The sequence below is a fragment of the Myotis brandtii genome, unplaced genomic scaffold (genome assembly GCF_000412655.1).
Source record: "Myotis brandtii unplaced genomic scaffold, ASM41265v1 scaffold112, whole genome shotgun sequence".
NCBI classification, from domain to species: Eukaryota; Metazoa; Chordata; class Mammalia; order Chiroptera; family Vespertilionidae; genus Myotis; species Myotis brandtii.
In genome coordinates this window covers 9,632,344-9,644,163 of record NW_005353838.1, presented here as the reverse complement: position 1 = coordinate 9,644,163, position 11,820 = coordinate 9,632,344, and the positions used below count along the sequence as shown (strand labels likewise).

At 33.6% G+C, this 11,820-nt stretch overlaps 1 protein-coding gene across 1 annotated transcript in view; it reads right to left on the bottom strand.

Moving 5' to 3' along the window:
• The window catches only part of AGPS (alkylglycerone phosphate synthase), a 123,780-nt gene that overhangs the window by 25,899 nt on the left and 86,061 nt on the right, over positions 1-11,820 (bottom strand). The window contains exons 14-17 of the mRNA XM_014546238.1: positions 11,355-11,467; positions 6,933-7,002; positions 5,354-5,415; positions 529-618 (exon numbers count right to left, since the gene is read on the bottom strand). Coding sequence (XP_014401724.1) covers positions 529-618; positions 5,354-5,415; positions 6,933-7,002; positions 11,355-11,467 — 335 coding nt within the window. The remainder of the gene's footprint in view (positions 1-528; positions 619-5,353; positions 5,416-6,932; positions 7,003-11,354; positions 11,468-11,820) is intronic.

Here is an 11,820-nt window from a genome sequence, read left to right as displayed (position 1 = left end):
TTGTGGGATGAAGTTAAAAGAGCCATCAGGCAGCTGGTTCCACAACCATCAAATCTCACAGAACTGGACAGTGCTATTCATCAGGCATGGTGTCAGATTCCTCGCATCACCTTTCAACATCTCATGGAGTCAATGCCAAGAAGAATCGCCGCAGTATTGAAGGCAAAAGGTGGCCCAACGAAATACTGATGGGGTGGTCATAATAATCTGGCCACTCAATGTATATATAATTTATAGTTTCAGTTAAGAAGGTCTTCTCTTATTCCAGGTGCTCAGACATTTGGGTCTTCACGATCATGCTGTCTAGATAGCTACAAGCTCACTCACCAAAAGGGTTTTAATTCTCAAGGGCCCAGGACTGCTAAAAATGCTAGTGGCACAATCCTAACAAGGTGGCAAGTGAAGTTTAAGAAAGCTTGCTAAATAGAATAGACTGAAGCTTCTCTTCAGCTAACCAATTATTCCTCATTAATTAAAAAATAGTTTTTTTCAGAATAAGAAGTACTATAAGAACAATAAAAAACTCACCTGCATGTAGAAAGAGGAGCAAACTGAACACCCTTCTCTTTGCATTCTCTTATTATTCTTTCTTTCACATTTCTACAGAGATCTACAACTCTAGAAAACATAATTGAATACCATATTAAGTTTTCAAATAAGTTACAAAAAAATCTAATAAATGCTGCTTTATCTGGTATCCTTCAAGTCAGAAATTCTCTTAACTAAAGCTGTCATACTTATTCCTTAAAAAATGAAAAAGAACCTTTATCACTCAAATTGAGTCTTCCATTAATAACTTTAAAGGGAACAAACTCCTTTCTTTTTAGCCATAGGAAAGACAACAGTATAGTCCAGTCTCCAGAAGACTGTTTCCTACACTTAGAAAAACCCAATTTCAAAATAAATTTAATTGCAAGATTTTAAAAACTTTAAAGCTATAAACATGTTAATAAAACTCAATTCTAGATTATAGAAGTACCAATCTTATATCCATGTCTAAAAAGTTTTTAATTTAAAATAATTTAATTAATAATCATGATATTATACCCACATGTTCAACAGCCTATTCCAAAGCACTGAGCTAACATCCAGTTCAACAAAACTGATTGGACATGTAACCCTGTGTAAAGCTAGTCTTTTTATTAAGTCAATAAAAACAGATGAGGGGAGATTGATAATATTTAACAATCTATGTTTTAATGTGAGTTGTAACATATTGTTCTAACTACATACTTTGTTTCATATGAAAAATAAAACTCTTAAAGTATATAAAAGCCACTTTATCCTCCAATAAATATCCTGGCTATGTACTGATATTGATTCCGTATTTTAAACCCTGGTGTTCTTAGAATCATGAGAATAGAAAAGATACCAAAGAAACTCCAAAGATTGACCTTTCTCTAGTCTCAAGGCTGATTTGATTGTGTGAAAACAAATGTGATGAAAATAATAACATTAAATAGATTATGCTTTATAAAACATTAAAGTTATCTACATTTCCAATAAAACAAAAGATATATGAATAAAATATAAATATGAAAGGATTTTAATATTTTATTAGCATGTCACATTTTATTTTTATAAATACAGTACTTGAAAGTTTTATAAATTCTAATTTTACAAAACAGTGCTCTTAAATTCTGCTTTATTCTATGGGAACTGCAGGCAAACACAATTTATCAATATTATCTATGCTTCATTTATGGAATGGTAAGAATGCATGTTTTTATTGTGTGGTTTTTAATCCTCACATGAGGATGTTTTACTGATTTTTTAGAGAAGGGGGAAGGGAAAGAAAGAAACATCGATGTAAGAAAAAAACACCAATTAGTTGCCTCCCATATGCACCCCCACTGGGATCAAACTTGAAATCTAGGTATGTGCCCTGACTGGGAATCGAACTGGCAACCTTTAGGTGCATGGGATGACGTTCCAACCAACTGAGCCACATCAGCCAGGGGAAGAATGTGTGTTTTTAGAAAACCTGTGGTAATTTATATTATTGAAATATAAATTTATATTACTGAAATTTTGAAAATCCATTTAAAAAAAATACTTTAAGAGGTTAATAAATATTACAAATTTATAACATCACTCTAGAAAACAGAACTTAAGTGCTAAATAAGAATTATAATAATAACCAATAATAATAATGAGGAGGAGAAGGAGATGGGATAAAGAACGAAACTGAAAGGTTATAACCGTTAATGGGGTCCTTTCTAGAAATGGTTTGTAGGGAGTTCTGAAAGTATTCTCTCACAAAACTTGTGCAAAGGTCGATACAATCCATTTGGACCAATCTCTCTATATATAAAAGCCTAAGCAACTGGCTGACCAGACAGCCAGTATAGCTATGATGCACACTGACTACCAGGGGACAGACACTCAATGCAGGAGCAGAAACCACAGGCATGGAAACATGGAATAGACTGATGAATCTCAGAGGGAAGAGGGGAGAAGGGAAGGCGGGAAGAGATTAACCAAAGATCTTATATGCATACTAGAGGCCCTCATGCACCAGGGGGATCCCTTGGCCTGGCCTGCACCCTCTCGCAATCCAGGACCCCTCGGGGGATGTCGGACTGCCAGTTTCGGCCCAATCCCTACAGGCCAGGCCAAGGGACCCCACTGATGCATGAATCCATGCACCAGGCCTCTAGTATAGGAGATAAGCATAACTGTGTATACTTTTAAATTCTCACCTGATCTACTAGCAAATTTAACACTATTAACTATTTCCTTCTTGACAAAAATTTCCCAGGGTTTCTCTCTCATTACTGGTTTTCCTCCAAATCATCTGGATATTATTCCTCAATCTCTGTTGCTCTTATTTGTATGATTATCCCTTAAATGTTGAGGTTCCCTGGACTTCTTTCTTAGGCCCTAAAAACAATTTAAAAAAAACAACAAAACACCAAGGGAGCAGATACAAACACTTATATCTGCTCCCTTGGTGTTTTTTGTTGTTGTTGTTGTTGTTGATAATCCTCACCCAATATTTTTTTCCATTGGTTTTTAGAGAGAGTGGAAAGGAGGGAGAGAGATGGAGCGAAATATTATTCCTCAATCTCTGTTGCTCTTATTTGTATGATTATCCCTTAAATGTTGAGGTTCCCTGGACTTCTTTCTTAGGCCCTAAAAAACAATTAAAAAAAAACAACAACAAAACACCAAGGGAGCAGATACAAACACTTATACCTGCTCCCTTGGTGTTTGTTGTTGTTGTTGTTGTTGATAATCCTCACCCAAGATATTTTTTCCATTGGTTTTTAGAGAGAGTGGAAAGGAGGGAGAGAGATGGAGCGAAACATCGATTTAAGAGAGAAACATCAATTGGTTGCCTCTGCATTCACCTGGGAAAGAGCCTGCAACCAAGGTACATGCTCTTGACCGGACTTGAACCCAAGACCCTTCAGTCTGTGGGCTTACCCTCTAACCACTGAACCAAACTGACTAGGGCTGCTCCCTTGGTTTTAATCACAGTCTCATGCTGGTGTATTCAAAATCTTTAAATCTCCACTTGGACCTCTTATAGATAGCTATTTTTTAGGCTGCTTTCTTACACTATTTCAGAGTACCTCCATAGAACTCTATGCAGAAAATTCACTGGGCTACAGGTGCAGGTGTGTTAGGGCCACTGAGAAATACACAAAAACTAGTAGAACCATAATCCCTTAAGATATTTATGCATGAAAAAGTCAAGTGATCTACTAATGAGTGAGGGTTGAAGACCGTGATCCCATGGGTTGCTGCTAAACATGATCTCTATACAGCTTAGGTTTGAAAGAAAAAAACATTGCTAAATGGATAACAAATTTCATGTCAGGAAAGTAGCTGCTTTCCGTTAATTTTATTTCTTAAAACTTCAGCTGAAGAAGTTGTTTTAAATGAAAACAAACCAAATATGTAGTCTTCTGTATAAAACAGATATTGCCAGTAAGTCAATTAAATATGTAAGTATATACAAAGAAAGGGTAAATAAAAATAAAAGATAGTACATGATTAGCTTCCACAGTTGGAAAAATAAAGACAAAATGACAACCATCAGTTAGTAATGATTAGTGACAAGAAAATACATACTACCGAAGAAGTAACACTATACTAACCCACTTTCACCCTGCAAGGAAAGGTATTAAACACTAAAATGGTATTTGAGACAACAATGAACAGCTGCCAAACTATATATGTTGTTCAAAAGTGTCAGATGTCAATGAGTTAATTCTTTTTATTGACAAGATTTATTCCCCTCTAAATTAAATTTAGAATAAAAAGCTGTGATTAACAGATCCATACTATAAAATTTGGTTATCTTACAAGGTATAGAATATGAGCATCAATGCACCCAAAATCATAACCCATCATAGACGAACACTGGATGTAGAAAAGTAAAAAGTTTTCTTGGGGAGGAAAAAAAGGACATTAGGGTAGAACAAAATGTTAAGATATGTAATATCTAAAAGACAGATTCATGGGGGTTTATAGATTTAAAATAATTTGTTAATTTTATAACTAAACAGTAAAATATAAGATATCCTCGAATAAAATGTACTAACAATCTCAAGAATTTTTATGAGTTAACTCACAAGTCTACTTTCATAAAAATTTATTTTAGAGAGGGAGAAAGAGAAAGAGAGAAAGATCAATATGAGAATGCTACATCACTCGGTTGCTTCCCGTACGCCCCAACCAGGGATCAAACCTGAAACCTCAGTACATGCCCTGACCGGGAATTATATCTGTGACCTTCGATGCTCCAACCCAACTGAGCCACACCGGCCAGGGAACACAGTCCACTTTTTAAGAAAACCACCTCACATTTCCTAATCAGTTTTTATTACTAATTTCCTAACCAATATCTGTATGTGTATGCAATTTAAAAATAGTACATAATTTCTTAAATTAGATATCTTTTAGAAATCAATTAAATGCAAGTTAAGATCTTGCTTAACAGTATGCATACAAATATCAAAAGCTAAATAATGTATCACAAAAAACTTAACTGGTTTTATAATTTGGGGCCACTTTTTAGAGAACATTTAGGCATATTAATCACTTAAGAATTTAAATCAAAGTTACATAAAACCATATAGTGACATTCAGTGTTCAATATGATTCTTCAAAATATAAAGTTCAACAATAACTTCCTACTATGGAATATGAACAAATTTGCTGCAAAACAAAAAAAATGGCTTCCAAATATGATAGTGTAGTGGAGATATTAATTTAAATAAAGGTGATTATGATGTTTCAATGTTTCTTTATAAAATTTTAAGTTTACATGTTCACACACAAAGACACATTACTTGAACAACTTGTAGCATATTTTAATATCAGGCATTTTATTCCATTTTACCTGTCCCAAGGAGCAGAAGTCTCAAAAGATTCTCCTACTACATAGTATTCCAAACCCAAGTCCTGTTAAGACACATACACAAAAATCAAGAAAGTACAACAGATGCAGAAGAACCAATAATATTGTTTGTATTTCATGTTCATTGTTAGTATTTCGTGCAATTGTTGGTATTACATGTTTCCACATTAATTTCCATGGCTCTTTACTATCCACCTCATAAGAGCTCTGGAAAGTGGTCCCAAGAGTGAGATATGACCTCCAGGAGGACAGGAACTTTGTCTGTCTTGTTCTCCTTTGTACCTTTGGCACCAGGCAGAGTGCCTGACACATGGTAGGAATTCAAACATTTCTGCAATGAATGGCGTCTCTATCCAGGAACTATCGGTATGCATGTAGAGAATACTAGAATAGATTTTTAGTGGCCTAAGCAGCAAATTAACCAATACCAAAAAAATGGCCATCAGGATAGAAGGAGCAGGAAAGTAGGAAAGTGGGGTGGGGGGCGGGGAGACTAGAGGAAGAAGAAGTTATCTCCCTTTCTTAAAAGCAGCTTTTCTTTAAAAACAAATTAGAAAATACAGTGCCTCTCTCTAATACAGTGTCTAGATAGACAGAACATTTGGAAACACCACTGCTAGAAATATATATATTTTATACCATAGAAACTATAATGTTTATATAAGTAACTTATAATACTAATTCCTGTAATTTCCAAACTGAAAAGAGCAATTCACAAGCTACCACAGAAATATAAAGATATGAAAGAAAAATTTCTAAGGTAGAAAAATCAATACATGTTAAGTTTTCACTTCTAGAAAAATGAAACACTTAAACTCTACCACTGATTGCCAGGAAAAATCCTAAAATTACTGATCTAAAATATGTGTTTTTCTCTTATGCATTCACTTATTCAGTAAACATATATTTGGTGACAACAGTATTAAGCACTGGGAAAATAAAAAATAAAATAAAACAAATCTCCATCCTTACCTACCAAATCTCTAACTTGTTTTTTATTAACTTTTAACATTAACTTAATAATGAAGTAATCTTAATAATTAAGAAACTTACTTCAGATTGTGTCTATGCTGTACTTATTAGTTACATTTCATTTTCCAGAATTATGAATGTAGAATTATGAGAAAATGGTCAATATGCTAAAAGAAAATGCCTAACAAAATTATGATACCCATAATGCTTATTATGAGAGATAAAGTAGTGATAATTTATGGAGATAAAAATTATAAGATCTAAAATCATCTATTACCTTTCATGATCTGTAAATCTGTAAATCACAACTTCTAACACAGCACTTTTCCTTTTCAGCATGGCAAGGGGGAGAGGGCTGCAGGAAGACCTATCAAATCATCGCAATCTAAAACTTAGATCTTACCTAGAATTACATTAAAATTCTTACTATGGGAGAACTTGGGGTAGATTGTAGCTAGTCCTTTGTTTCTGTAAAATGATATGCTCAATTACAGTTGGTTAAAATTTAAGAAAATAACTTTATCCACTCAAAGTAAGAAAAAGTATTGTTTGCAACAGAAATTGACAAGGGAAATATGTGATAACTTACTCGAAGGTATGCGATGACATAGGTCAGCAAATAACCTCTCTGTCCATTATCTTCTCCAGCTGCCAATCCACTGTAATTAAAAAACTGTTAATAAATTTCAAATGAACTATTAAAAATATATAAAACTAACCAAATTGATATAAGATAAATGTTTAAGATAAATGATTAACAGATGAACATATATTACTTTGCATCTCATTTTTACTTTACTCTATGAACTATTAAAAATATATAAAACTAACCAAATTGATATGACAAGATAAATGTTTAAGATAAATGATTAACAGATGAACATATATTACTTTGCATCTCATTTTTACTTTACTCTCATTTATCATAAATATATCAAAGAGCCATCAAGAGACTAAGCTTGAATAACAAAAATCTGAAAGCACTTTTAATATTTCAGTTTGGTCATTAACTTCAAACTTTTATCAACCACACTAGCAAAACTGCCTCATGAATACAACTATTTCTATCCATATTGTCAAAAGAAAATTAGAATGAGAATCAAACTTAAATAATCTTCATAATCAAAATAAGGTACTTAAAATACTCTTATTTTATTATATTCTGACTCATATATTCATGAATTATTATAGTCTTATTCATATATAGAGATGTGCAATGACTGACTTTGTATTTGGACTGATCTTCCAAATACAAAAACGTTTATTGAATGCTTGAGCACATAGTATTTAGAATATTAGACATGGTGTCTATTTATGGAACTTACGAGTTAAATGATAGAAAACATACAGAGAAATATTTAAAGTTTATGAAGCAACGTACAGATAAGTATAAGTCCAACAGGTAAGTTCTTATTACTATGAACACATGAACTGTCCATTTCAATTAGAAAGTAGTTTTAGCCATAGGAATTGCATTTGGTGATCCAGTTAAAATTAATCCATAACAGTCTAAGTGTTCTGTTTTTCAAAAGTTATTCTTATTTTAAAAGACTATGAATGATTTCTACTCCTTCAGTAAAGACTTCTTTATTTTTGCTTCTTTCCATCACCAGGCAGAAATTAAACTTTAACTATTCTTAGTCAACTAAATAAAACTTATCCCACACTCTCAAAGTACCCACTAAAGATTCCCCAATAAAACAAGATTTTTTAAAAAAATCTTTCCTTGTGACTTTTTCGGGTCATGATTAATAATTAACTGTTATGTCTCCCTTTTCAATACCGTAACTGAACTTCCTTGTTCTTGGGCATGGGTCTTGGGACTCTGTGACTTAAGAATCATTTCTGAAAGAATCATTTCTCTTTATGGCTTCAATGAACACCTTATAGTTAAATCCTTTATCTCCTGAATTTTGTTTGGATTTGCTAAGTAAATAACACAATGTAGATGTACCCTTGTTCTATACAAATAATGTAAGGCATTTTTAGGCTAGGATACAGTGGCTAAATCAGATTTCCTGATTTAGGGGTATAGCTGGATATATTTGAATTAGTGTCATCTAGAGGAGTAGCAAAGATTGATAGGGCAGCTAGAACTACTTAAGAATGAAGTATGATAAAATGAAGGAGGCTGTCTGTATTACTAGAATGTTAATGAGTGAGGAAGGCAAACTTATACCAGACAGCTAAGAGGAAAAGTAAGAAAAGGAAGGAAATTCTGGGTTGATGTGTATGGATGTGAGGTTGGGGTACATAGTCAAACAAAGCTCCAAAACAAAAATGAAGCTAGTCAGAAAATTGCTGTGTGACTGGAGAAAAATAGCTGAATCCATACCTCAAGTAGATATGAAACAGAATCAGACACTGAGTCCAAGAAAGAAAAAACACTACTGACCTAGAAAACAGTTCATCCTGGTGGAAGGAAAGAAAAGGAAAAGAATGTGAAGACCAGAAAAGGATGCCGAAGACCTGCACTGGAAATCTTTGAGAAGGCACATGCTAAGTATGTATTTGGTGAGAAGTAACACTTAGTAGGACTGTCTCTCTAATATTAGGACAAGTAAAAGTCCTACTTTATAGTCCCAGGTCAAGCCATTTTTCTTTAGACCCTTTTCTAATATCTGGTGGGGTGGAGTCAGGAACGCTCGGTTCTACTTTGGAAACTTGTGTGACAAACCACACAAGAACATGTATTTTTCTTATCTAAAGCAGAAAGAAATCAGATGTTCATTCTAAATTCAGTAATAGGCCCTAGCTGGTTTGGCTCAGTGGATAGAGTGTCCGCCTGCGGACTGAAGGGTCCAGGCTCGATCCCCAGTAGGGGGCGTGCAGGTGGCAGCCAATCAATGATGGAAGGGGGAGGGGGGGTGCAGAAGGCAGCTGATTGATGTTTCACTCTCTCATTGATGTTTCTCTCTCTCTTTCTCTCCCTATGAAATCAATAAAAATATATTAAAAAAATAAATAAATTTAGTAACAGAAGGGCTTAGAAATTAATCCCAAAAAACCTAAGATTCTAACTGCTTTATGTTAAAGTAGCAACATCCAATCCCTACTTCCTGCTCTCTACCACAAATTTCAAACAACAATTAACAAGGTTCTTAAACAAATTTAAAGCTACTTTATGAAGAAGGACTGGGAAGACTAATGAAAGAGGAATGAGAGACAATCTTTTTACATAAAAGACCCATCTGGTGAACCTAATCACTCTCATGTTGAATTACATTAAACAACTTAAGCGCACATTTTAAAAATAACAATAACATATTACCTGAAGCTCTATGATAAAATGTCAATATATTTGTCACGCCTGCTGACAGGTAATGTTTATTCTGCTTAGCTCTTAGAAGTTAAAGTACAGTACTAGCCAACACAGATCAACAACCAAAGTATTTATTCAACATTTGGCTATTATGTTCTGTTGGACTATATGTATTCAAAGGTATTTAACAGAGTTTGGGTACGTGTGGAAGGCAAGGAGGAAAAATGTTCTAAACTGTTGGAAATATTGCATTAAAAACAATCAATTTAAAGCTAATGAGGTGGTAGGAACAGAAAATTAAGAATAACAACCAGAAAATAAAGAATAGATTAATAATGCCCTAATTCAAAATAAAATACATTAGCTAATCTAACAATGAAAACTTTAGCAGAATGAAATTTATCGGAGCTTTCCTCCATGTAGTTATGCAGAAGAAAAAATGATTGAGGAACAAGGATTGGGAGAGTGGCATCTTAAAATAAGAAAAATATCCCTGAATCTTTCAGGGATTAGAGCAAAGAACTAGTACTAGAGAGAACTGGGCAAAACAGGACTTCTAGAAAACCACACAGAGATATTCCCAAGTATCAAAAACATACAAAGAGCCCTATGTCACATGCCTAATGACAGCCTGGGTTGTTCAACACAGAAGGGACGTGGTACACTGAGAAACTAATTATAATGTAACTAAGAAATAACAAATAGTAATAGCAAAAAATGAGACCTTAATGAAGGTCTGTTTTTAATGCTTTACCTGTGATTTAAATAGATATCTCATTTTCCATAACCTATTTTTAATGGGTGAATTTGATACATGTTTTGTGTAATATAAGCAAACTGCTAGAATTACATCAATAATTCTGGGGCCTTAGGATCAGTATTTAAAGAAACCTGGTTTCATGTTAAGGATGATTCATTCTTACTTTTGAGCTGTAAATGGCTGGTGTTAAAAGAGAAAAACAAAACTGGCATTACATGAAAAGATAGTTCATGACAGCTGGCTCAAATGAAATAAAACTGACAAAATGGTTCTGATAAATACTTAAAGATTGAAATACACCAGCAATAAAAATAAATATTCACAAAGAATTCAGAATAAGTATAATGTGCATGATATATTTTCAGCTCTGGAATAAAAAAAAAAAGACAGGTATCCAGAAAACTGTTAGTTTATGTACTTAAAGAGGAAAGGAAAATAAATGTAGTCCTGATGAATGGCATTTTCACTATAGTTCCCATAAATCAATCTTATAATTCATCAAGCAGACAGACAGAAACCACCCAATCATTATTCAGTTGATTATAGATATGAAATGTTTTCTGTTTCTTTATACCAGCACAAAATAATAAGTGACAGGGGGTGGAGTATAGGTAATTTATCAAATACTTTTGATTAAACACAATTTCCTTTTAAAAACATACTAACAACATTTTTATACATATATTATTACCATTAAATAGTAACATGACTGAATTTTTTCCTATTTCACTCTAGCACAACAAATAGCAAATGCTAGAAAATTAGCATTAATGGAAAAATATAATATTTAATATAGTCATATATATGATTTCACAAGAGCAACATACTATTCTAGCTTTCTACAAATTTTTAAAGTAAACTAACACAACATTTTAAGTTGATTATCATATATTACAAATTTAATACTAGAAAGGGAACATTAACAACTGCTTGGAGATATCAGAATTTTAGGTCAACTTCCTCTTGACATTATGAACTGAAAGCCATACCCAAATTTTGCAGCAATGTCATATACTTGTTTTTCATGTTGAAGAACCTTCTCACGGTCCCCCTCAAACAGTAACGTAGCAACACTTAGTTGATTTGGATCAAATCCTTTAAACTAAAAAAATAAAAATAAAGTAATTACTATAGATGAATCTTATCCTACAAAATAGTAAATCAAAATACATTTTGCTCCTTTTTTTCTTTCTGATCTGGACTCTAAGACACCAACTCTTTGAAAACTGAACTTTGGTTGTCATAGGGATGAAAAGTACAGCATAAGGAATATAGTCAATAATCTATATATACTAGAGGGCCGGTGCACAAAATTTGTGCACTCAGGGGTTTCCTCAGCCTGGCCTATGCCCTCTTGCAGTGTGGGACCCCTCGGAGGATGTCCACCCCAGTGGGGACCCTAACCCCATGGAGGTTTGGCCAGCCTGGGTGAGGGGCTGATGGCTGTTTTCAGGC